The sequence below is a fragment of the Moschus berezovskii genome, chromosome 6 (genome assembly GCF_049115385.1).
Source record: "Moschus berezovskii isolate FMDL1 chromosome 6, NW_MosBer_1.0, whole genome shotgun sequence".
Taxonomy (NCBI): domain Eukaryota; kingdom Metazoa; phylum Chordata; class Mammalia; order Artiodactyla; family Moschidae; genus Moschus; species Moschus berezovskii.
The window spans coordinates 46923055-46950898 of NC_142465.1; the positions used below are offsets into that span (position 1 = coordinate 46923055).

General features: G+C 35.9%; 1 protein-coding gene across 1 annotated transcript in view; it reads left to right on the forward strand.

Moving 5' to 3' along the window:
• The window catches only part of CPNE8 (copine 8), a 336603-nt gene that overhangs the window by 152920 nt on the left and 155839 nt on the right, over positions 1-27844 (forward strand). The window contains exons 8-10 of the mRNA XM_055396464.2: positions 10088-10191; positions 19295-19399; positions 20748-20789. Coding sequence (XP_055252439.1) covers positions 10088-10191; positions 19295-19399; positions 20748-20789 — 251 coding nt within the window. The remainder of the gene's footprint in view (positions 1-10087; positions 10192-19294; positions 19400-20747; positions 20790-27844) is intronic.

Below are 27844 nucleotides of genomic sequence, written 5' to 3' on the forward strand. Positions count from 1 at the left end.
GAGCAGAGTTCCCTGTACTACATAGTAGGACCTTGTTGATTTTCTATTTTAAATATAGCAGTGTGTACCTGTTGTACCAAAATTCTCAAGTGTCCCTTCCCCCAACGCATCCCCCTAGCAACCATAAGTTAAGTCTGTGAGTCTGTTTTATAGATAAGTTCATTTGTATCATTTTCTTTTAGATTCCACATATAAGGGATGTCATAGAATATTTCTCTGTCTCTGTATGACAGTTCACTCAGCATGACAGTTTCTAAATTCATCCAAGTTTTAAGTGTGTATTTTATGGCACTTTAAAAATATCAGGCATTATCACTTACAATTTGTCATGAAATAATTTTATTTCATATTAGAAATTATCAAATTGACAAGTACTTTCTTGAAAACACATTGCCAGTTGCTAGCTTGAGCTTACAATGTAGACTCAGGACACCTAAATTTCAGTATGTCTCTTTCACTATTTGACTGAGTGAAAAGTTTTGGAACTTTAATTTCTACATTTGTAAACTGCTAAAAGTCTTCATACAGGTGCACTTCATTTTATTGTGCTTCACTTTATTGCATAGTGCATATAGTGTATTTTTTGCAAATTGAAGGCCTGTTTTAGACCTGTGGTGAAAAAGTCTTTTGGCACCATTTTTCCAGTAGTATTGCTCACTCCAGTCTCTGTGTCACATTTTACTAGTTTTTTTCAAAATATCAAAATTTCTCATTATTATTACATTTGTTATAGTGATCTGTGATCAGCAGTCTTCGATGTTACTATTGTAATTGTTTTGGGGCACCAAGGAATTAATAAAAGTGTGTGTGTTGCCTGCTCCACAAACTGGCCATTTCCCATCTCTCTCCTTCTTGCCAGGCATCCTTATTCTCTGAGATACAACAATATAGTAATTAGGACAGTTAATATCCCTATAACGGCTGCTAAGTGTTGAAGTGAAAGGGAGATTCACACGTCTCTCACTTTAAATCAAAAGCTAGAAATGATTTAGCTTACTGAGGAATGGCTTTCTAAAGCCAAGCTGAGATAGGCTGAAAGCTAGTCCTTTTGGGCCAAATGACCCAAGGAAAAGTTCTTGAAGGCAATTTCATGTGCTACTCCAGTGAATATATGTGTGGTAAGAAAACAGAACATTCTTACTGCTGATACAGAGAAAGTTGTAGTGGTCTAGATAGAAGATCAAGCCAGCCACAACATTTTCTTAAAAGCCAAAGTCTAATCCAGAGGAAGGCCCTAGTACTCTTAAATTGAAGGCTAAGAGAGGTGAGAAAGCTGCAGAAGAAAAGTTTGAAGCTAGCAGAGGTTAGTTCTTGGCGTTTAAGGAAAGAAACTCTGTCCATAAGATAAAAGTACAGATGTACTATATCAGCAGGTGCTCATATAGAAAGAAGCTGCAACAAGATATCCAGATGTTCTAGCTAAAATAATTAAGGATGGTTGCTGCTGCTGCATCGCTTCAGTTGTGTCCGACTCTGTGCGACCCCATAGATGGCAGCCCACCAGGCTCTGCCGTCCCTGGGATTCTCCAGGCAAGAACACTGGAGTGGGTTGCCATTTCCTTCTCCAATGCATGAAAGTGAAAAGTGAAAGTGAAGTCGCTCAGTCGTGTCCGTCTCTTTGCGATCCCTTGGACTGCAGCCTACCAGGCTCTCCCCTTCATGGGATTTTCTAGGCAAGAGTACTAGAGTGGAGTGCCATTGCCTTCTCCGAATGATGGTTGCTACACTAAATAAAAGATTTTCAATGTAGATGCTGCTGCTGCTGCTACTGCTAAGTCGCTTCAGTCGTGTCCAACTCTGTGTGACCCCATAGACAGCAGCTCACCAGGCTCTGCCATCCCTGGGATTCTCTAGGCAAGAACACTGGAGTGGGTTGCCATTGCCTTCTCCAATGCATGAAAGGGAAAAGGGAAAGTGAAGTCGCTCAGTTGTGTCCAACTCAGCAACACCAATGTAGATGAAACAACCTTATTTTGGAAGAAGATGCAATTTAGGACTTTCACAGCTAGAGAAGAGAAATAAGGGCCTGGTTTCAAAGCTTCAGAGGACAGACTGACTCTCTCGTCTTGCAGATGGTAACTATAAGGTGATGTCCATTTAGAAAGGTACTTCTCATGTGACTCAGTGGTAAAGAATCTGTCTGCCAATGAAGGAGGCAGAAGATGCAGGTTTGATTTCTGGGTCAGGAAGATCCCATGGAGGAGGAAGTGGCAACACTCTCCAGTATTCTTGCCTGGAAAATCCTATGGACAGAGGAGCCTGGTGGACTATAGTCTGTGGGGTTGTAAAGAGTCAGACACAACTTAGCAACTGAGCACACATGCAGCACGTCATTTAGACAATTATTGGGCCCTTAAGAAATATGCTCTATTTGCTCTGCTTATGCTCTATTACTGAAACAATAATGCCTGATTGACAGCGTATCTGTTTACAACATGGTTTACTGAATTTTAGAAATTAATTAATTAATTTTATTTTATTTATTTTTTTTTTTTGCGATGTCTTTGCTTTTTAATATGCTGCCTAGGATTGTCATAGTTTTCCTTCCAAGGAAGAGGCATCTTTTAATTTCATAGCTGCAGTCACCATCCAATTAATTTTAATTGGAGGATAATTGCTTTACAATATTATGACAGTTTCTGCCAAACATACCAGTTTCAGTAATGGGTATATATTTGTCTCCCCATCCTGAATCCCTCACCAACCTCCCTCCCCACCCCTATCCCTATGGGTTTTTCCAGAGCACTGGCTCTGGGTGCCCTGCTTCATGCATCAAACTTGCACTGGTCGTCTGTTTTACCTATGGTAACATACCTATTCTCTCAAATCATCCTACCGTCGCCTTCTCCCACAGAGTCGTTCTTTACATCTGTGTCTCTTTTGCTCCCCTGCATGTCAGGTCATCACTACCAAATTTCTAAATTCCATATATATGTGCTAATATACAGTATTTGCCTTTTTCTTTCTGACTTTCTTCACTCTGTATAATAGGCTCCAGTTTAATACACCTCATTAGAACTGACTCAAATGCGTTCCTATTTATAGCTGGATATTTAAGCCCATGAGCTTCCCAGGTGGTGCTAGTGATAAAGAACCTGCCTGACAATACAGGAGACATAAGAGATCCAGGTTCAATCCCTGGGTTGGGAAGATCCCCTGGAGAAGTGCATGGCAACCCACTCCAGTATTCTTGCCTGGAGAATCCCATGGACAGAGGAACCTGGCAGGCTACAGTTCATTAATAGGGTCACACAGAGTCGGACATGACTGAAGTGATTTAGCACAGCACAGCACATTTAAGCCCACTGTTGTGACCTATTGCTCCGAAAAAAAGGTTCCTTTCAAAATAATACTGCTTATTTACAGTGCACCTGGCCACACAAGAGTTCTGATGGAGATGTATGAGTTTGATGTTATTTTCATGCTTACTAACACACTAATTCTGCAAACCATGGCTCAAGGAGTAAGTTCTGCTTTCAATTCCTATTACTTAAGAAATAATGCATTTCATAAAGTTATAGCTTCCACATTCCATAAAGTTATATGAAATAATACATTTCATAAAATCATAGTGATTCCTCTAATAGATCTGGGCAAAGTCAATTGAAAATCTTCTAAAAAGGATTCCCCATTCTAGATGCCATTAAGAACATTTGTAATTCATGGGGAGAGGCCTAGATATCAACATTAACAGGAGTTTGGAAAAAGCTGATTAAAACCCTCACAAGAGGATGACTGTGAGGAGTTTAAGACTTCATTGGAGGAAGTAACTGATGATATTGTGAAAATGGCAAGAGAATTAGAATAGAAAGTGGAGCCTGAAGACATGACTAAATTGCTGTAATCTCATGATAAGATTTGAATGGATGACAAGTTGCATCTTATGAATGAGCAATGAAAGTGGGTTCTTCAGATGGAATCTACTGGTAAAGATGCTGTGAAGGTTATTGAAAGGACAACAAAGTTTGTAGAATATTATATGTACTTAGTTGACAAAACAGCAGCATGATTTGTGTGGATTTACTTTGGTTTTGAAAGAAGTTCCAACTATGGGGCAAATGCTAGCAAATAGCTTTGCATGCTACAGGGAAATCAATCCTGAAAGGAAGAGTCAATTGCAAATTTCATTGTTGTCTTATTCTAAGAAATCACCACAGCCACCCCAAACTTCAATAACCATCACCGTGATCAGCCAGCATCTGTCAACATCAAGTCAAGGCCCTCCACCAGCAAAAAGATTGTGACTTGCTGAAGACTCAGAGGATAGTTAGCATTTTTTAGCAATTAAGTATTTTTAAATCAAGGTATGGACATTGTTTCCTTAGACATATGCTACTGAGCACTTAGTAGACAAAGTAGTGTGAGCAATAACCTTTATGTGCACTAGGAAACCAAAAAATTGATGTGACTTGCTTTATTGTGATAGTCACTTTATTGTAGTGGTCTGGAACAGAATCCACAATATCTTTGAGATGTGTATGTATCTCCCCCAGGTGGTTCTTTGCAGAATTAAAAAGGGACTGTATTTCTTTCTTGAGAGAGGAAAAAAGCTGGAAGAATCAGACACCCCAACTTCAGACTATGCTACAAAGCTGTAGTCATCAAGCAGTATGGTACTGGGACAGAAATAGACATATAGATCAATGGAACAGGATAGAAAACTCAGAAACAAACCCACACACCTGTGCCCAATTAATGTACAAAAAAGGAGGCAAGACTATGCAACATTGGAAAGACAATCTCTTCAACAAATGATGCTGGGAAAACTGGACACCTACATGTAAAAAAATGAAATTAGATCATTCCATACACAGAAATAAGCTCAAAATGGATCAAAGACCTAAAGGTGAGACCAAACACTATAAAACTCATAGAGGAAAACATAGGCAGAACACTCACTGACATAAATTGCAGCAGTATCTTTGTCTGTCTCCCAGAGTAATGGGAAAAAAACTAAAGATAAACAGATGGGACCTACTTACACTCCAAAGCTTTTACACAGCAAAGAAGAAAGTAAACAAAATGAAAAGAAAACCCACAGATTGGGAGAAAATGTTTGCAAATTAAATGACCCATAAGAGATTAGTCTCTAAGATTTACAAATAGCACATGAGGCTTAACATCATCTAAGCAAAGAAGCCAAACAAAAAAAGCACAGAAGACCTAGATAGCCAACAGGCAAATGAACAGATGTTCAACCTTGCTAATTACTGGAGAAATGTAAATCAAACCTAGAATCAAAATGGATATCTTAAAAAAATCCAACAACAGTAAGTGCTAGAGAGGGTGTTTCAAAAAGGGAACCCTCCCACAGTTGGTGGAAATGTAAATTTCTACAGCCATTATGGATAGCAGTATCAGTTCAGTTCAGTCGCCCAGTCGTATCCGACTCTTTGCGACCCTATGAATTGCAGCACGCCAGGCCTCCCAGTCCATCACCAACTCCCGGAGTTCACTCAAACTCATGTCCATCGAGTCGGTGATGCCATCCAGCCATCTCATTCTCTGTCGTCCCCTTCTCCTCCTGCCCCCAATGCCCCCCAGCATCAGAGTCATTTCCAATGTGTCAACTCTTCACATGAGGTGGCCAAAGTATTGGAGTTTCAGCTTTAGCATCAGTCCTTCCAATGAACACCCAGGACTGATCTCCTTTAGGATGGACTGGTTGGATCTCCTTGCAGTCCAGGGGACTCTCAAGAGTCTTCTCCAACACCACAGCATCAATTCTTCGGCGCTCAGCTTTCTTCACAGTCCAACTCTCCCATCCATACATGACCACTAGAAAAACCATAGACTAGACTAGGTGGACCTTTTTTGGCAAAGTAGTATCTCTGCTTTTTAATATGCTATCTAGGTTGGTCATAACTTTCCCTCCAAGGAGTAAGTGTCTTTTAATTTCATGGCTGCAATCAGCATCTGCAGTGATTTTTGAGCCCAGAAAAATAAAGTCTGACACTGTTTCCACTGTTTCCCCATCTATTTCCCATGAAGTGATGGGACCAGATGTCGTGATCTTACTTTTCTGAATGTTGAGCTTTAAGCCCACTGTTTCTCATGATGGATAACAGTATGGAGATTCCTTAAAAGACTAAATATAAAACTACCATATAACCCTGCAATTCCATTCTTGGGCATATGTCCACAGAAAAACATTATCTGAAAAGGTACATACACTCCAATGTTCATCGCAAAATTTTATAATAGCGAAGACAAGGAAACAACCTAAATGGCCATCAATGGAGAAATGGATAGAAAAGATATGGTACATATAAACAATGAAATATCACTCTGACATTAAAAAAAATGAAATAATGCCATTTACAGCAACATGGATGGATCTAGAGAGTGACATACTGGGTGAAGTCAGTCAGACAGAGAAGGAGAAATATTGTATTACATCCCTTAGTTGTGGAATCTAAAAAGAAATGATACTAATGAACTTATTTACAACACACAAACAGACTCACAGACTTAGAAAACCAACTTATGGTTGCTAGGGGAGAAGGATGGAGGGAAGCAGTACACACTACTATATTAGAAATGGGTAACCAACAATGTCCTACTATATTAAAAAAGGGGGGGCATATTAGAGAAATGGATAAATTATAAATTTATACAAATGTTTATTTGTAGTGTGGTAATCCTAAATTTCAACTTAGCATTCCATAGTTTATTTCAAATGCAACTTTTGTGATATATCTTATCAAATTCTAGGATAGATATTAATTTTGAAGTCATATTGGAAATGTTTCCCTACTCAGTATTTTTAAATAGTTTCAAATTGTCCACAAATAATATTTTTCATTCTGATTGATTTAACAATATTCACAAAATGTGTAATATGCTATTCTGTGGTAAGGAAGCTGGGAATAGAATGGCGAGAAAAATAACAAGAAGCAACCTCTGTCCTTTTATTCAATACACATGTATTTTTTGAAAACAATATGCATTAATCAGATGATTCTGTAGGCAAATATTGATTCTACTATGGAGAATTAATTTATAATGGGTGGAGGTAACCAGGACTCTTTAAGAAAATTCCGTTTTAACTTAGCCCCAAGTAATGATAAAGATTACCAGCAGGACGCGCAACTTATATGGGGCTCAAAGAGGGAAAGAGTGTGTCTGGTGTGTGTCAGCAGGGGGATGGGAGTTGGGGAATGACTGATATAAAACTTTGTCAGATGAATATGGAAAAGGTTGCTCAGAGTTTTTTTTGTTTTGTTTTTGGTGTTGAGCTTTGTAGACTATGTTAAAGATTCTGTGTTTATCCAAAGGAAAGGCTTGAATAATTTTAAGTTATGAACAAAATTATTTATTTGATGTTTAAAGTCTGTTATCCTCCCTTCTGAATGGAGAATCGGTTGGATAGGTCCAAGAGCAGAAGAGGGAGAAGTGAACAAATGCCACTGTGCATATCCAGGTGATTGAAGACCTGATAAATGTTTTAGAGATAGCATCTCGCAACTTGGAGATGAACTAGATAAGAGGTCAGGAGAGGGAATAGTCAAGGACAACTTCCTTGAGCACTTTGGGTGGATGACAAGTCACTCATTGAATTTGGAAAAATGTCACAACAAGTTTGGTTTGAACTTGTTAGAACTTGTTAGAAATGTGAAACATTTAACTGCATTTCTTCATTAGGAAGTTTGTTACATTAGTGTGGAGTATTAAAGAAAGTCTTAAAATTCTCTCAGGGTGCTTTAAGCACAAGAGTTTTAAAAAATGTAATGATGTTCTTATATTTCTAAAAGTAAGTGAATGCTTGTGTTTTCCCCAGAAATTAGATTTCTTTTGTGTTTGATATAGATGGAATCTCTCCTGTTATTATCCTGAGTAATTACAAAAATATTTTCCACAAGTTTATATCATTTGGTGCATTGAAAGCAATATTTTATTTTGAGTTATTCATTTCCCAAGCCTTATGAAATGTAATTTGAAAAACTACAATTTGGTATTACATTTACCAGTGATCCGGCTTCCCAGTTGGTGCTAGTGGTAAAGAAACTGCCTACCAATGCAGGAGGTATAAGAGACGTGGGTTGGATCCCTTTGTTGGGAAGATCACCTGGAGAAGGAAATGTCAATGTATGGCAAAACCAACCAATATAATATTGCAAAATAATTTGCCTCCAATAAAAAATAAATAAATTTTAAAAAAATTTAAAAAAAAAGAGAGAGAAGGAAATGTCAACCCACTCCAATATTCTTGCCTGGAGAATCCCATGGAAAGAGGAGCCTGGTGGGCTACAGTCCATGGGGTTGCAAAGAGTTGGACATGACTAAAGTGGCTTAACATGCATGCACACATTAACAGTGATCTTATGAAAATTCATTTTACTCTTTGAAGTGTAATTCACCATCCATTTGAAATATACACAGTTCAGAATTCTACTGTGTATTTTAAGTGCATCATAATGTTTTTTGGTAATTTATGTTTTGTTTTAGGTGCTTTGGAAGAATGTCTTAGAGGAGTCATTTATTTCTGTGGCAAGACTAATGTCTTTGTCCCATGTTCTTGGAAAACCACACTCTCCTAAGGCCTTTTTAATATATGTGAAGATGAGAGGGAAAGAAAAGAAACAGAAAAGTAAAACCAGTCTTTCCTTTTCCATTTGCCTTGATTTTATTGTTTTATTTTCACGGTGACTCTGTCACTACTTCCTTAAAAGAAATTTTTGATTTTTTAACCTCAAATTGATCATGGTTGCAAAGTTTGAGTTGATGGTGATATCCATATTTTTATTTTCTCTGTTCTTGCAGTTTTCTTTAAAATATTTATTGTTACTATGCCAGCTTAGGCGTGTATTTCCTGCTCTATTATGGGTGTTCAACTGGTAAAGTTGAACTTCTATATGACTTCTATATGTTAAATAACAAAGTAAAATGATACCCCCCAATGCTTTTGAAATCCAGAAATCTGGAGTTATAAACTTCTCTGAAACCATCTGTTCATTCCCAGACCCTAGCCTAAGCATTCCTTGAGAAATGTTTGCTAAGTATATGAATGAATTAATCAATGAAAAAGACAGATAGCATCCATCACATCTTGAGTGGAGTTCTGGAATTACTGAAAGAAAATAAGGAGAATTAGGTGGATGCTTAGTAACTTTTGTTGAACTCTGCAAAATGAAGCAGTGAATGAGAGAGTGCCTTTTTAATCTTTGTCAACATTTTCACCAAACAGTATTTAAAAATGTGACCTCTTGATTTAATATGAATTACTTTGACTCTTCCATCTTTAAAAATTAATATCTGCTTTCAGTTAAAGAAAAACAAATCCAGGATACCGATTTTAATTTTTAAATTACTATATAATTTATACCTTTTAAATATGTTTATCATCATTGAATAATGTTTAACTTTCTTGATTTATGATACCTCATTTTGTTTAAGTTAGTTATGAGGATTATAAGTGCTTGAGTATATAAACTGATAAAAATAATTGCTTTGATATAGTAATTAGCATACAAATAAGTGATTTAAATTGGGGGTGAAAATGAAAGTGCTTCACTTCAAGCCCAATATAATTCACATTATTTATAAATGTAGCTATTGGGAATTTGTGATGCACTTTTGCTTAATTAAGAAGGAACCTTATCCCTCATTTAGATAGCAAACTATGTTGTCAGTCTGGATCTGTCTTACGCTTCATCTAATCATCTGATACATCCAATATCTAATACATAGTAGATACATAGTAGATGCTTAACAAATATTTCCTGAGGAAATTAAAGAAAAAAAAACACTCCTAAAAATGTGTACCTGAATAACTGAATATGTAAATAGAGATCTTATAATATTGGCTACACAGAGTTATCTAGCTTACTAGCAATTTTCCAGGGCAGGAAAGGTTAAAGGGTTTTAATAAATAATAATTCTGTGACTAGAACAAGAACTTCCAAGAGTCAATTTTTTAGTCTCATAGTCTCTTAAAACGTAATTTGATGTTGTCTGGAATGTTCCCACATTTGGCCATTTGTATGAAAATGGAAAATTTGTTTTCTTGTCAGGTCTTGCTTGTGATCTGCAGTTTCTAGTTACTTATAACCCAGGTTTTGAGCTTTTATATTAATTTTGTTTGTAGGATGCTGTTCTAATGCAATTTTGTGCAAATAAATTGGACAAGAAGGACTTCTTTGGAAAATCAGATCCTTTTCTTGTATTTTATCGAAGTAATGAAGATGGCAGGTAGATTTATCTTTTATGCATTTTAAGTCTATGATAAGTATGCTATTTAAATTATTTTTTCTAGAGAAGCTTATTAAACTGATAAACAGTGCAATATTTTGGTATTCACAAAATTATAGGATTTTTTTATTTCAATAACAATGTATAACTTTATAAGCATTTTATATGTTTTGTTTGATTTTTATAATGAGTGATTTTCAGCTTCATAGAAATATTTCCTCTTCTATTACATTAATAATATGGAAGCTTTATTTTGTTATAGAAATCTGAAATGCTGAAACTAATGGATTTTGTTAATAGAACTGAACTCTTAAGCAGATTTCTTGGAGAGGAACATGGATTTTTATTGGTTGCTTTTTATACTACATGGTTTTTTCATTAATATATGGCATTCAAGAAAATTTTTTTATTGTATTCTAGTAATTTGAATATTTTGCCAGTTATGATTAAACTGGTTTCCATGTGACTTGAAAATATATTATAGAGCATAATTTGTCTTAATTTTTATTGCCGTATTGTTGATCTGTAATATTATATGTTACAGGTGTGAGAAATAATGATTCACAATTTTTAAAGGTTGCACTTCATTTATAATTATTATAAAATATTGGCTGTATTCCCTGCATTGTACAACATATCCTTGTAGCTTATTTTATATGAAATAGTTTGTACCTCATAATCTCTTCCAGTATTTCTCCTCCTATGTCCTGTCTCCTATCTCCTCACTGAGAATCACTAGTTTGTTCTCTGTATCTGTGAGATACTTTTTATCTGTACTTCTTTTTGTTATGTTCACTAGTTTGTTGTATTTTTTAAAGTCCCCATATAAGTGACATCATATAGTATTTGTCTTTTCTGTCTGACTTACTTTACTTAGCATAATACCCTCCAGGTCTATCTATGTTGTTGCAAATAACAAAGTTTTATTTCTTTTTTCATGACTGAGTAGTATTCTGTTGTATAGAGTATAATTTAATACATATGACTTTACCATGAAATACATTTCTATTAGTTTCTGTGATTCTTACTGTATTTTCAATATTAATGAGAAAGTTTGTTAAAATTATGAGCTAAAAACGGTCCTACTACCTAGGTGTAAACTATGACCCTGCTACTTAATAGTTATGGGACCATAAGCAAGTTTTAAAACTCATGTGGGGCTCATTTTTCACATGTGTAAAATGGGTTAATAATCATAGTTACCTCCCAGGGCTGTTTAGAGTATTAAATGCATTACTACACAAAAATCATTCAGAGCTTACTTAACATAAGAATTATGTTTGCTGTTATTGTTATTTTATTATATTATGGTATAATGTTTCCTGTTTTCCTTAACTATGCATAATAAAGTAGTAGTTAAAAAGAAAATGTCATTGGGAGATTAAAATGAGAGGAATTGGCTGTTTTTTAAAAAAGGTAACCTTCAATACTTGTAAATGAAATTATACATGTTAATGTTATATAATAAGTATAAAATAGTATATAAAAATAGAAAGTTTTCTATTTAGTATGAATATACAGAAATATAAAATGATGCTTTACATAGTGTAGAATTTTTGTTGATGCAGTCACTGGGCAACTATTGATTATTTTTGTTATGGTATCATATTGTTAGATTTTGCATAATTCTTTTATATTTCAGTGGTAAAAATGTTAGAGTAGCATTACATCTGAACACTAATTTTACCCATGTGAAAAATATTGGACAGTGAAGAAAATAATAATTTTTTCAGTTTTTTGCAGAGTCAAAAATAAAAAACTAAAAATTCATTCAAAATTTCTTGAATAACAAAGAATAAAGTTCATGTTTATTTCTGTCTGAACAACCTATTTGCTGAATTTTCTCTTTTATTCTTACTTCATTACTTACAAATATTAGTTACACAGAGTTTCAGTCCACCACACATATAATGCCACTGGTAAGAGAATATTACAAAATTTTATTATGCTTGTAAAAAAAAACTTATTTATCAAATAAAATATGAATATTGAGTGTAACTAACCTAAAAATCTAAAATCATTTAAAAATAACTAAATGTATTTTAATACACGTTATTCAATAAAAATATTTTTCTTATAACACTATTTGTAATAAATATATACACATACTTATATATATATAGCAGGGCTCCTGAATATTAGCGCTGCAGCAGACTCCTGTCAGAGTTTTCACTAGTGACACTAGTGCTCGAATTATTAGTGAGTTTTTGCTCTCTATATAGCATATCAGTTTAGTTCAGTTCAGTCGCTCAGTCGTGTCCGACTCCTTGCAACCCAATGAACCACAGCATGCCAGGCCTCCCTGTCCATCACCAACTCCCAGAGTCCACCCAAACTCATGTCCATTGAGTTGGTGATGCCACCCAACCATCTCATCCTCTGTTTTCCCCTTCTCCTCCTGCCCTCAATCTTTCCCAGCATCAGGGTCTTTTCAAATGAGTCAGCTCTTTGCATCAGGTGGCCAAAATATTGGAGTTTCAGCTTCAACATCAGTCCTTCCAATGAACACCCAGGACTGATCTCCTTTAGGATGGACTGGTTGAATCTGCTTGCAGTCCAAGGGACTCTCAAGAGTCTTCTCCAACACCATAGTTCAAAAGCATCAATTCTTCAGCCCTCAGCTTTCTTTATAGTCTAACTCTCATATCCATACGTGACTACTGGAAAAACCATACCTTTGACTAGATGGACCTTTGTAGACAAAGTAACGTCTCTGCTTTTTAATATGCTGTCTAGGTTGGTCATAACTTTTCTTCCAGAGAGCAAGCATCTTTTAATTTCATGGCTGCAATCACTATCTGCAATCATTTTGGAGCCCCAAAAAATAAAGTCAGCCACTGTTTTCACTGTTTCCCCATGTATTTGCCAGGAAGTGACTGGACCGGATGGCATGATCTTAGTTTTCTGAATGTTGAGCTTTAAGCCAGTTTTTTCACTCTGCTCTTTCACTTTCATCAAGAGGCTCTTTCGTTATTTTTCACTTTCTGTCATAAGTGCTTTACAAATGAGAATGACAGATGACTACCTAGTTTATAAGTAGCTCACTAAGAAGGTGAGTCAGTTTATTAAGAGACATTTCAAAGTAATTTTGATTAATCTTTTAGAGTTTTCTCTTTCATTTATGTTTCTTTTAATGTTTTTTTTGCTCTGGCAGATTCCTATATTGCTTTGGGTGATTCAGCTTTGAGAGCATTTGACCACATTATACAAACACATATTCTCTTTTTTAATTTTTATTGGAGGCTAATTACTTTACAGTATTATATTGATTGCTTTTGCCATACATTGACATGAATCTGCCCCGGATGTACATGTGTTGACCCTCCTGAACCCCCCTCCCACCACCCTCCTCCCCTTATCATCCCTCTGGGTCATCCCCGTGCACCAGCCCCGAGCATCCTGTATTATGCGTCAAACCTGCACTGGTGATTCATTTCACATATGATAATATACGTGTTTCAATGCCATTCTCCCAAACCATCCCACCCTCACCCTCTCCTACAGAGTCCCAAAGACTGTTCTATACACCTGTGTCTCTTTTGCTGTCTCGTATACAGGGTTAAGGTTATCCTCTTTCTAAATTCCATATATATGCGTTAGTATACTGTATTGATGTTTTTCTTTCTGACTTACTTCACTCTGTATAATAGGCTCCAGTTTCATCCACCTCATTAGAACTGATTCAAATGTATTCTTTTTAATGGCTGAGTAATACTCCATTGTGTATATGTACCAAAACTTTCTAATCCATTCGTCTGCAGATGGACATGTAGGTTGCTTCCATGTCCTGCCTATTATAAACAGTGCTACAATGAACATTGGAGTACATGTGTCTCTTTCAATTCTGTTTTCCTCTGTGTGTATGCCCAGGAGTGTGATTGCTGGATCATATGGCAGTTCTACTTCCAGTTTTTTGAGGAATCTCCACACTGTTCTCCATAGTGGCTGTACTAGTTTACATTCCCATCAACAGTGTAAGAGGGTTCCCTTTTCTCCACACCCTCTCCAGCATTTATTGCATGTAGACTTTTGGATAGCAGTGAAAGTTTTACTTCTTCTTTTCCAATTTGTATTCCTTTTATGTCTTTTTTCTGCTGTGATTGCTCTAGCCAAAACTTCCAGAACTATGTTGAATAGTAGTGGTGAGAGTGGGCACCCTTGTGTTGTTCCTGACTTTAAGGGAAATGCTTTCAGTTTTTCACCGTTGAGGATAATGTTTGCTGTGGTTTTGTCATATATAGCTTTTATTATGTTGAGGTATGTTCCTTCTATTCCCACCTTCTGGAGGGTTCTATCATAAATGCATGTTGAATTTTGTCGAAGGCTTTCTCTGCATCTATAGAGATAATTGTATGATTTTTATTTTTCAGTTTGTTTATGTGGTGTATTACATTGATTGATTCGTGGATATTGAAGAATACTTGCATTCCTGGGATAAAGCCCACTTGGTCATGATGTATGATCTTCTTAATGTGTTGTTGAATTCTGATTGCTAGAATTTTGTTAAGGATTTTTGCATCTATGTTCATCAGTGATATTGGCCTGTAGTTTTCTTTTTTTGTGGGATCTTTACCAGGTTTTGGGATTAGGGTGATGGTGGCCTCATAGAATGAGTTTGGAAGTTTCCTTTCCTCAGCAATTTTCTGGAAGAGTTTGAGTAGAATAGGTGTTAGCTCTTCTCTAAATTTTTTGTAGAATTCAGTTGTGAAGCCATCTGGACCTGGGGTTTTGTTTGCTGGAAGATTTCTGATTACAGCCTCTATTTCCGTGCTTGTGATGGGTCTGTTCAGATTTTCTATTTCTTCCTGGTTCAGTTTTGGAAAGTTGTACTTTTCTAAGAATTTGTCCATTTCTTCCAAGTTGTCCATTTTATTACCATATAATTGCTGATAGTATTCTCTAATGATCCTTTGTATTTCTGTGTTGTCAGTTGTGATCTCTCCATTTTCATTTCTAATTTTATCGATTTGGTTCTTCTCCCTTTGTTTCTTGATGAGTCTGACTAGTGGTTTGTCAATTTTATTTGACCTCTCAAAGAACCAGCTTTTGGCTTTGTTGATTTTTGCTATGGTCTCTTTTGTTTCTTTTGCATTTATTTCTGCCCTAATTTTTAAGGTTTCTTTCCTTCTACTAACCCTGAGGTTCTTCATTTCTTCCTTTTCTAGTTTCTTTAGATGTAGAGTTAGGTTATTTAGTTGACTTTTTTCTTGTTTCTTGAGGTGTGCCTGTATTGCTATGAACTTCCACCTTAGCACTGCTTTCACAGTGTCCCAGAGGTTTTGGGTTGTTGTGTTTTCATTTTCATTCATTTCTATGCATACTTTGATTTCTCTTTTGATTTCTTCTATGATTTGTTCATTATTCAGCAGCGTGTTGTTCAGCCTCCATATGTTGGCATTTTTAATAGTTTTTCTCTTGTAATTGAGATCTAATCTTACTGCATTGTGGTCAGAAAAGATGCTTGGAACGATTTCAATTTTTTTGAATTTACCAAGGCTAGATTTATGGCCCAGGATATGATCTATCCTGGAAAAGGTTCCATGTGCACTTGTGAATAAGGTGAAATTCATTGTTTTGGGGTGAAATGTCCTATAGATATCTATTAGGTCTAACTGGTCTATTGTATCATTTAAAGTTTGTGTTTCCTTGTTAATTTTCTGTTTAGTTGATCTATCCATAGGTGTGAGTGGGGTATTAACATCTCCCACTATTATTGCATTGTTCTTAATTTCCCCTTTCATACTTGTTAGTAATTGTCTTACATATTGTGGTGCTCCTATGTTGGGTGCATAAATATTTATAATTATATCTTCTTCTTGGATTGATCCTTTGATCATTATGTAGTGTCCTTCTTTGTCTCTTTTCACAGCCTTTGTTTTAAAGTCTATTTTATCTGATATGAGTATTGCTACTCCTGCTTTCTTTTGGTCTCTATTTGCATGGAATATCTTTTTCCAGCCCTTCACTTTCAGTCTGTATGTGTCCCTCGTTTTGAGGTGGGTCTCTTGTAGACAACATATATGGGGGTCTTGTTTTTGTATCCATTCAGTCAGCCTTTGTCTTTTGGTTGGGGCATTCAACCCATTTACGTTTAAGGTGATTATTGATAAGTATGATCCTGTTACCATTTTCTTTATTGTTTTGGGTTCAAGTTTATACTGTGTTTCCTGTCTAGAGAAGATCCTTTAACATTTGTTGGAGAGCTGGTTTGGTGATGCTGAATTCTCTCAGCTTTTGCTTGTCTGTAAAGCTTTTGATTTCTCCTCCATATTTGAATGAGATCCTTGCTGGTTATAGTAATCTGGGCTGTAGGTTATGTTCTTTTATCACTTTAAGTATGTCTTGCCATTCCCTCCTGGCCTGAAGAGTTTCTATTGAAAGATCAGTTGTTATCATTATGGGAATCTCCTTGTGTGTTATTTGTTGCTTTTCCCTTGCTGCTTTTAATATTTGTTCTTTGTGTTTGATCTTTGTTAATTTGATTAATATGTGTCTTGGAGTATTTTGCCTTGGGTTTTTCCTGTTGGGGACTCTCTGGGTTTCTTGGACTTGGGTGATTATTTCCTTCCCCATTTTAGGGAAGTTTTCAACTATCATCTCCTCAAGTATTCTCTCATGGTCTTTCTTTTTGTCTTCTTCTTCTGGGACTCTTATGATTCGAATGTTGGGGCATTTAACATTGTCCCAGAGGTCTCTAACATTGTCCTCATTTCTTTTAATTCATTTTTCTTTTTTCCTCTCTGTTTCATTTATTTCTACAATTCTATCTTCTAGCTCGCTTATCCTGTCTTCTGCCTCTGTTATTCTACTGTTTGTTCCATCCAGATTGTTTGTGATCTCATCTATTGCATTATTCATTGTATTTTGACTCTTTTTTATTTCCTCTAAGTCCTTATTAAACCTTTCTTCATCTTCTCAATCCTTTTCTCCAGGTATTTATCTGTAATTCCATTTTGCTTTCAAGATTTTGAATCAATTTCACTATCAAATTTCAAAATTCTTTATCAGGTAGATTCCCTTTATCTTTCTCTTTTGTTTGCAAACACATATTCTCTTGAGCTCTGTCAGTTTAGTAACATGAATTTCTTTAGATAGGTGAGGCTACTACCAGGAAGAGTGTAGTGCTAATGCCATAAATCTTAAAATGAATACATGATCCATTCATATTATGTTTCTTTTTGATCTCTTAATGAAGAGAGACCCTTTCTCGACTGTGAAGCAGAAAATGGACTCAGTGCCCTTTCAAAATGGAATTATTTTCTTATAGGGTTTAGTTCCGATATGTTCACCATGGTGTAGTTTAGTTATGTAATACTCTCATGTTCATGACTATAAGAGGGATCCCTGCATTTAGAACACTACATGACTAAGGGTTTAGTAAAAGTTGAATTTAGGTATTCTAACCAAGATCATTTAAAACATTTTATAGCTCATGAACTGCAGCATAAATTTGCATTAGGCAAGAATATTACCAGGACCTGATTGATGTCCAGATGTTAAATGGCTTGGTGGAATCAATACTGGAATTTGAATCAGGAAACTAGTTTAAGGTTTCATGGATTCTACCCCTTATTATATATTCTTTAATTGCTATCTTTCTTCCCTCTAGGAGTAATCGACAGTTCAGATAAAAAAAAGAACCACATATTGAATGATCTCTCCTATAAATCCATTATGTTAATCCTAAATAAGCCTTTGATCCTCCTCAAAAATCATTCCTTTTTCTTAATCCATCAACGTTCTTCTCGCCCAGACACTTATGCACTTTTTTCCTCTTTCTTATTTACTGTTTATCTTGTTTCCTATTTAATAAGAAAATGGAAGCAAATGGAGAAATTCCTTAAAATCCCATCACAATATCCACCCCTGTGTTTGGCCTTCCCAAATGCTCTGCAAAATGACTATCCAAGCGCTTCCAAGGCCTACTACTCCATATTGATGCCCTCTATCCCATCCACTTCCATCTACTTCAGGAGATTACTCTAGCCTTCTTCCCCTTTCTCTCACACATCACAAATAGTCTTTTCTCTAATGTATTTTTCTTTTAGCATACACCCTTGCTGTTTTTAATTTCTTCTTGAAAAAAAGTTTAAAAGTGACAAAAACACACCTTTCATTTGACTAATCTTTCCCCTTTAAGTTATCCTAAGTTCTCTTTTTTCTTATTATAGCTAAACTGCTCAAAAATGTTTACACATTCTGCCTGTTTCTCTTCTCTTTCTTAGACATTCTAACCAGATTTTTGTGCCCAGCATTCCAACAAAACTTCTCAAAATTACTGAAACCTTCATGTTTAGTGACCAATAAATACTTTACACTGTAACAATATGTCACTACAATATTTATAGAGATTGTTTACAAGGCAGTTTTAGGATTTATTGAATGTTCAGGTCATTTTTAGTAAACTCATTGCACAGTTGCAATTTTTTATTTTTTTTATATGTATTCATTTATTTTTGGCTGTGCTGGATCTTTGTTGCTGCATGTGGGCATTTTCTAGTTGCAGAGACCAGAGGCTATTCTCCAGTTGTGGTGTACAGACTTATCACTGTGGGGGCTTCTTTTGTGGAGCCCAGGCTCTCGGGCATGCAGGCTTCAGTAGTTGCTGCACATGGGCCCAGTAGTTAATAGTTCACAGGCTCCAGAGTGCAGGCTCAGTAGCTGTGGTGCACGGGCTTAGTTGGCCCATGGCAATGTGGGATCTTCCCAGACCAGGGATAGAATTGGTGTCCCCTTCATTGCAAGGTGGATTCTTAACCACTGGGCCACCAGGAAAGTCCCTCATTGCTTTATGTTATGATGCTTCTGCTGCTAAGTCGCTTCGGTCGTGTCTGACTCTGTGTGACCCCATAGATGGCAGCCCACCAGGCTCTTCTGTCCCTGGGATTCTCCAGGCAAGCATACTGGAGTGGGTTGCCATATGTTATGATGAGCTAATCTTTAAAGTTTTGAAACAGCAAATCTCTTTTTATTGACTGATATAACAGTAACAGAGGGACTGGCAACCTGTATTCTGTACAAAATATAAAGAAAGAAATGATTACTGAGGCATATATTAGAACTAAATCATGAAAATAACTGGAAAACTTTTTTTTTTTTACAGTTTTACAATCTGTCATAAAACAGAAGTTGTCAAAAACACTCTAAATCCTGTATGGCAAGCATTCAAGATCTCAGTAAGAGCTTTATGTAATGGCGATTATGACAGGTAAAATAAGTGTCAACTTGTCTGAGTTTTAAATACTCACTGTAGATTTTGTATCCAATAATCTAAGTTGAATTTTTAAAATTAAGATGGCTTATTTACCAATGTAAATGTGTATTTACAAAAGCAGGGTTGACTTATTAAGAATTTTTAAGTAGCATTTTTTTACCCACAATGATATGGGCAAGAGTAATACTTTAAAATTTGATTTAACTGAGTTTTCAAAAACAAAAATGTGCAAAGTGCTAAAAATATACTATTTGTTTATTTTAACATATTCAAAAGTATCCCATAATTTTTATAGCCTCAAGGTTTTTATTTGGTATTTTCTTTTTAGAAAGGAATAAGTAAATATACAAGAGATGGAAAACTATGATTATGTATGTTATCAACCCTGTTTACTCCTGAGAATCCTATTTGACATCATCATTCTCATGGTCACTAAATTATAAAAGTTTTGTAGATCTAGAACAGGGAGATTCTGGTGTTTTACAAATAAGTAGGTGATGTGGCCCTGAAGATCTTCCCATGATATATCTGAAGATTTATTAATATCAAAGTTTTTTCTTTTTATTATGAAGATGGATTGTAAGATTACTATATAAAAACCCCTTCTCATGCCAAAACAGATTTTATCTTACTACTTGCATATTAGAAAAATGAGAATTTATTCTATACTAAAATCATAGGAAAAACTATCCATTACCAATATATCATTAGATGTTCTTAAAATGTATTATGCTACTTGCCTGTCACTTTATTCATTTAATAATGTCACAACTTTATTTAATTGAACTCATTCTTCCTAAGACCATGATTTGTATAATACAGTTCTAACTATATTGCATAATATAGTTAGCAGCATCAGCATCACTTTATGAAACATAAAAATTCAAGTTCTTGGGTCTACCCCAGGGACTACTGAACCAGAAACACTTGGGCATGAGGTCAAGTAATTCACATTTTTACAAGCCTTCCATGTGATTCTGATCTATGCCGAGTTTGAGAAATACAAACTCAATGTCAAAATACGAAGACAACTGTTTTGAAGAGTGGAAAAGTAGCTCTATGCTCCTCATTGAAGAGCTGAGTCAAACTATAAATGGTTTTCCTGTTTAATTTCCTACTCTGTTTAAAGAATTTAATAATCTGTGTGATTTTAAAAACCTATTTTAAAGTAAAAATTGAAGACTAGTGCAAAAATTAGGAAATCAACTTTATTTTGTAAAACTTGAAAGTATAAAATATTTTATCTAAGAAAATCTATAACTTATTTTTTAACTTTCAATCATATGTTAATTTGATCTTAATAAGTAACTTTATCCTGTGTGTATGTTTTCACCATGGACAGAACAGTCAAAGTAGAGGTGTATGACTGGAATCGAGATGGAAGGTAAGACATTGTCTTCTGTTTTGTTTTGCTTTTACAAATTAATATGCTTTAAGAAGCAAATATACTAAAATGGCCACATTTTCACGTTTTAAATTTTGAATTGCGTATTTTTGTCTTGTTTTTCTGTTACTAAAGTGTTCACATGAGATTTTAAGAATGAGTGTATTCAATTTGCAAAATAAAATAGAGGTCTTCCTCTATTTTTAATAGTAATAAAAAGCATAGTAATTTTAGAAACTACTAAAATTGCTAGTAAGATAGTAAAGATTGCTAGTAACATAGTAAAGATTTTCAACTTGGACTTGATTTCTCATTGTGTACAATTTATAGACATCTAGTTTTATAGCTGTAGAGTTGTGATTCTCAAATTTCTGCATCTCATAATCTCCCTGAAGATTTCTATAACCTTTCTACCCCACATCATCCATGGGAATACATCTGAGCTCCCCTTCCACAAAAAAGGAGCACATACCTCACAAACAAACAATAAAACGAAACTCTAGAATTACGTCTGCTAATTGCCAATAAAAATAAGTAAGCAGAGTTCTGAAATTATAGTTTTCCTCTGCATAGCGCAGCATGTTAATAAGTAAAAGAGAGGCACACACTACTTTTTTTTCTTTAGATATTTTCTATTTCTAATGTTTTAAGTAAGACTGATATTGGGGTGTTTTTTTTAATTTATTTACTTTTTAAAAAAATGTATTATTTAAATTTATAAATTTATTTAATTGAAGGATAATTGCTTTACATTATTGTATTCAGTTCAGTTCAGTTCAGTTCAGTCGCTCAGTCGTGTCCGACTCTCCGCGACCCCATGAATCACAGCACGCCAGGCCTCCCTGTCCATCACCAACTCCCGGAGTACACTCAAACTCATGTCCACAGAGTCGGTGATGCCATCCAGCCATCTCATTCTCCGTCGTCCCCTTCTCCTCCCGCCCCCAACCTTTCCCAGCATCAGAGTCTTTTCCAGTGAGTCAACTCGTCTCATGAGGTGGCCAAAGTATTGGAGTTGTATTGGTTTCTGCCAAATACCAATATGAATCAGCCATAGCTAAATCTATGTCCCCTCTCCCCTGAACCTTCCTCCCGCCTCCCTCTCCATCCCACCTCTCTGTTACAAAGCCCTGGTTTCAGTTCCCTGAGTCATACAGCAAATTCCCATTGGCTATCTACTTTACATATATTAATATATGTGTTTCCATGTTACTCTCTCCTTACATCCCATCCTCTCCTTCCACACCCCAGCCCTGTGTCCGTAAGTCTGTTCTCTATCTTTGGGCCTCCATTACTGCTCTGCATATAGGTTCATCAGTACTGTCTTTCTAGATTCCATATATATGCATTCAGTTCAGTTCAGTTCAGTCGCTCAGTCGTGTCCAACTCGTTGCGACCCCATGAATCACAGCACACCAGGCCTCCCTGTCCATCACCAACTCCCGGAGTTCACTCAAACTCATGACCATCGAGTCGGTGATGCCATCCAGTCATCTCATTCTCTGTCATCCCCGTCTCCTCACACCCCCAATCCCTCCCAGCATCAGACTCTTTTCCAGTGAGTCAACTCATTGCATGAGGTGGCCAAAGTATTGGAGTTTCAGCTTTAGCATCAGTCCTTCCAATGAACACCCAGGATTGATCTCCTTTAGAATGGACTGGTTGGATCTCCTTGCAGTCCAAGGGACTCTCAAGAGTCTTCTCCAGCACCACATTTGTTTTGTCTTTCTGACTTACTTCACTCTGTATGATAGGCTCTAGGTTCATCCACCTCATTAGAACTGACTCAAATGCGTTCCTTTTCAAATGCTGAGTATTTAAGCCTATGGGCTTCCCAGGTGGTGCTAGTGGTAAAGAACCCGCCTGACAATGCAGGAGACATAAGAGATCCAGGTTCGATCCCTGGGTTGGGAAGACCCCCTGGAGAAGTCCATGGCAACCCCCAGTATTCTTGTCTGGAGAATCCCGTGGACAGAGGAGCCTGGCGGGCCACAGTTCATAGGGTCACACAGAGTCGGACATGACTGAAGTGACACAGCACACTTAAGCCCACTGTTGTGACCTATTGCTCAGAGAAAAGAAAAAAAAAAAAAGGTTCCTTTCAAAATAATACTTATTTACAGTACACCTGGCCACACAAGAGTTTTCTGTTGGAGATTATTTTCATGCTTACTAACACACTAATTCTGCAAACCATGGCTCAAGGAGTAAGTTCAACTTTCAATTCCTGTTACTTACGAACTAATACATTTCATAAAGTCATAGCTTCCACATTGCATAAAATTATTTGAGATACAATGAACATTGGGTTACATGTGTCTTTTTCAATTTTGGTTTCCTCAGGGTATATGCCTAGTAGTGGTTTGATGGGTCACTGCTGCTGCTGCTGCTAAGTCACTTCAGTCGTGTCCGACTCTGTGTGACCCCATAGACGGAAGCCCACCAGGTTCCCCCGTCCCTGGGATTCTCCAGGAAAGAACACTGGAGTGGGTTGCCATTTCCTTCTCCATTGTGTGAAAGTGAAAATGAAAGTGAAGTTGCTCAGTCGTGTCCGACCCTTAGCGACCCCATGGACTGCAGCCCACCAGGCTCCTCCATCCATGGGACTTTCTAGGCAAGAGTACTGGAGTGGCTTGCCATTGCCTTCTCCGTTGCTGGGTCACATGGTGGTTTTATTCCTAGTTTTTAAAGGAATACTCCATACTTCCATACTGTCTTTCACGGTGGCTGTATCAATTTGCATATCAATCCCACCAACAGTGCAAGAGGGTTCCCTTTTCTCCACATCCTCTCTAGCATTTATTGTTTGTGAATTTTTTGATGATGGCCATTCTGACCATCTCATTGTAGTTTGGATTTGCATTTCTCTAATAATGAGCAATGTTGAGCATCTTTTCATGTGTTTATTAACCATCTGTGTGTATTCTTCAGAGAAATGTCTGTTTAGGTCTTTTTCCCAATTTTGATTAGGTTTGTTTTACTGGTATTGAGTTGTATGAGATGCTTGTATGTTTGGAAATTAATTCTTTGTCAATTTTTCATTTCCTATTATTTTCTCACACAATGAGAGTTGTCTTTTCATCTTGTTATCATTTCCTTTGCCGTGCAAAAGCTTTTAAGTCCAATTAGTTTCTATTTGTTTATTTTTGCTTTTATTTCCATTACTTTAGGAGGTGGATCATAGAGGATCTTGCTGCGATTTATGTCACAGAATGTTTACCCTATGTTTTCCCCTAAGAGTTTTATAGTTTCTGGTCTTGCATTTAGTCCATTAATCCATTTTGAGTTTATCTTTGTGAACAGCATTAGGAAGTGTTCTAATTTATTCTTTTACACATAGCTGTTTACCTGCCAGCACTTATCGAAGAGACTTTCTTCGCCCCATTTTATGTTTTTGGCTCCTTTGTTAAACCCCCTTAGTTGCATGGGGTTTTCTCTGGGTATTCTATATTGTCCCATTAGCCACTATTTCTGTTTTTGTGACAGTGCCATACTATCTTGATGAGTGTAGCTTTGTATTATAGTCTGGATTGCTTTGGCTATTCAGGGTCTTTTGTATTTTCATATGAATTGTGAGATTTTTTTTTGTTCTAGTTCTGTGAAAATGCTGATAGTAATTAGATAGGGATCACATTGAATCTGGAGATTTCATTTGGTTGTATAGTCATTTTCACAATATTGATTTTTCCCACTAAGGAACACGTACTGTCTCTCCATCTGTTTATGTTCTGTTTGATTTCTTTCATCAGTGTCATAATTTTCTGTATACAGTTCTTTTGTTTCCTTAGGTAGGTTTATTCCTAGGTATTTTGTTCTTTTTGTTGCAGTGATCATTGGGATTGATTCCTTAAATTTTCTTTCTGATTCTTCCTTGTCAATGTATAAGAATGCAAGTGCTTTCTGTGTACTGATTTTGTATCCTGTAACTTTGCTAAATTCACTGATTATCTCTAGTAATTTTCTGACAGTATCTATAGGGCTTTCTATGTGTAGTATCATGTTGTCTGCAAACAATGAGAGTTTTACTTCTTCTTTTCCAATCTGGATTCCTCTTATTTCTTTTCCTTCTTCAATTGCTGTAGCTAAGACTTTCAAAACTATGTTGAATAACAGTGGTGAAAGTAGGCATCCTTGTCTTTTTCCTGATCTGAGGGAGAATGCTTTTAGTTTTTCACCACTGAGCATAATATTTGCTGTGGGTTTATCATATATGGCCTTTATTATGTTGAAATAGTTTCTTTCTACACCCATTTTTTGAAGAGTATTTATCATAAAAGGGTGCTGAATTTTGTTGAAAGCATTTTCTGCATCTGTTAAGTATCATATTGTTTTTATCTTTCAATTTAATATGGTGTATCCCATTGATTGATCTGTGTATATTGAAGAATCCTTGAATCCCTAGGATAAACCTGACTTGATCATGATGTATGATCTTTTTAATATGTTGTTGAATTCTGTTTGCTAGAATTTTGTTGAGCATTTTTGCATTTGTGTTCATCAGTTATATTGGTCCATAATTATCCTTTTTGTGTTTTCCTTGTCTGGATTTGGTATCAGGGTGATTGTGGCCTTGTAGAATGAGATTGGAGTGCCTTACACTGCAATTTTTTGAAAGCATTTTAGAACCATAGGTATTTTCTCTAACCTATTAAGAAATCTTACCCTGGGCTTTTGTTTTTTGGGAGAGTTTTTATCACAGTTTCATTTTCAGTGCTTGTTAATTCACTTGTTCATAATTTCTGTTTCTTCCTGATTCAGTCTTGAAAGGTTGAAATTTTCTAAGAATCTTTCCATTTCTTCTAGGTTATCCATTTTATTGGCATGTAGTCTTTTATGATCCTTTGTATTTCTGTGTTATCTGTTGTAACCTCTCCTTTTTCATTTCTAATTTTGTTGATTTGATTCTTCTCCCTTTTTTTCTTTATGTTGGCTAATGGATTGTCTTTTTTTTTTTTTCATTTTCTCAACAAACCAACTTTTAATTTTGTTAATTGTTACTGTTGTTTTCTTCATTCCTTTTTCATTTATTTCTGCTCTTATCTGTATGATTCTTTCCTTCTACTAAATTTCAGACTATTTTATTCCTCTTTTTCCAGTCGTTCTAGGTGTAGTTAGATTGTCTGTTTCTCTTTTTAATGTCTATTAGTATTTATTTATGCATTGCAGTGCTCCAATGTTGGGTGTTAAATATTTACAATTGTTATGTCTTCCTCTTGGATTTATGCCATTAATCATTATGTAGTGTCCTTTTTTACCTCTTGTAATATTCTTTATTTTAACGTCTAGTTTGTCTGAAATGAGGATTGTTACTCCGAGTTTCTTTTGATTTCCATTTGCATGGAATATATTTTTCCATCCTCTCAGTTTCAATCTGTATGTGTCTCCAGGTCTGAAGTGGGTCTCTTGTAAGCAGCATATTTATGGTTTGTTTTTTTTTTTAATCCATTCAACCAGTCTGTGTCTTTTGGTTGGAATGTTTAACCATTTAAATTTAAATTAATTATTGATATATATGTTTTTATTGCCATTTTCTTAATTATTTGGGGTTTATTTTTGTAGGTTTTTATCTTCTCTCGTGTTTTCTGTCTGTATAACTCCCTTTAACATTTGTTGTAAACCTGGTTTGATGGTATGAAATTCTCTTACCTTTTCCTTGTCTTCAAAACTTTTGATTCTCCATCATTTTTGAATGAAATCCTTACCAGATATAGTAATCTTGGTAGTAGATTTTTCCCTTTCAGTACTTTAAATATACCCTACTTTTCCCTTCTGGTATGAAGAGTTTCTGCTGAAAGATCAACTGTTCATCATATGGGGTTTCCATTGTATGTTATTTGTTGCTTTTCCCTTGCTGCTTTTAATATTCTTTATTTGTATTTAATCTTTGTAAGTTTGATTAGTATGTGTCTCAGCATGTTTGTCCTTGGGTGTATTCTGTATGGGACTTTCTAGTCTTCTTGGACTTGGTTGAGTATTTCCTTTCCCATGCTGGAGAAATGTTCAACTCTAATCTCTTAAAAAATATACTCAGATGCTTTCTTTTTCTCTAATTCTTCTGGGACTCTTAGAATTCAAATGTTGGTGGATTTAGTAATGCCCCAGAGGTCTGAGGGTACCTCAGTTCTTCACTCTTCTTCCTTTATTCCACTCTTTGGCAGTTATTTCCACCATTCTATCTTCCAGCTCACTTATCCATTCTGCCTCAGATATTCTGCTATTGAGTCCTTCTAGAATATTTTTAATTTCAATAATTATGTCATTCATCACTGTTTTCTTGGTCTTTATTTTTCGCAGCTCTTTGTTTAATATGTTAATTGATTCTTGCATTTTCTCTATTCTGTTTTTGAGGCTTTTGGATCATCTTTACTATCATTAGTCTGGATTATTTTTCAGGTAGTTTTCTTATTTCCTCTTTGTTCGTTTAGTCTTGTGTGTTTCTAGCTTGTTCCTTCATTTGTGCAATATTTCTCTGCCTTTTCATTTTTTTTTAGCTTATTTTGTTTGAAATCTTTTTTTCCCAGGCTTCAAGGTCGAATTCCTTCTTCCTTTTGGTTTCTGCCCTTGGTGGGTAAGGTTGGTCCAATAGTTTGTGTAGGTGTCGTATTGAGTGTGACTTGTGCTTCCTTTCTGATGGGAGGAGGTGAGGTTTTTTTTTTCTCTGATGTTCAAGATTGTTTGATGTGGTAATCCTCTCTGCTGCTGATTGGGTTTGTGTTTTTGTCTTGTTTGTTGTTTGAGTGAGACACCTGCACGGGGTCCTGGTGACAGCTGGGTGATGTCAGGTCTTATATACAGGTGGAGGCCTTTGCGGAATTCTCACTAATGAATACTCCATGGGTTAGAAGTTCTCTGGAAGTATAGGGTCTTGGAGTCAGTATAGGGTCCCACTCCAAAGGCTCAGGGCCCGATCTTTGGCCAGGGAACTGAGATTACACAATGACTTTTTATGGCATTAAAGGAGATTAAAACAAACAGAAAAATCAAAAACAAAACAAGAAACAAAAGATGAACCCCAGACAAATGGTACATACAAAATCAGGCAAATAGTAACTAAA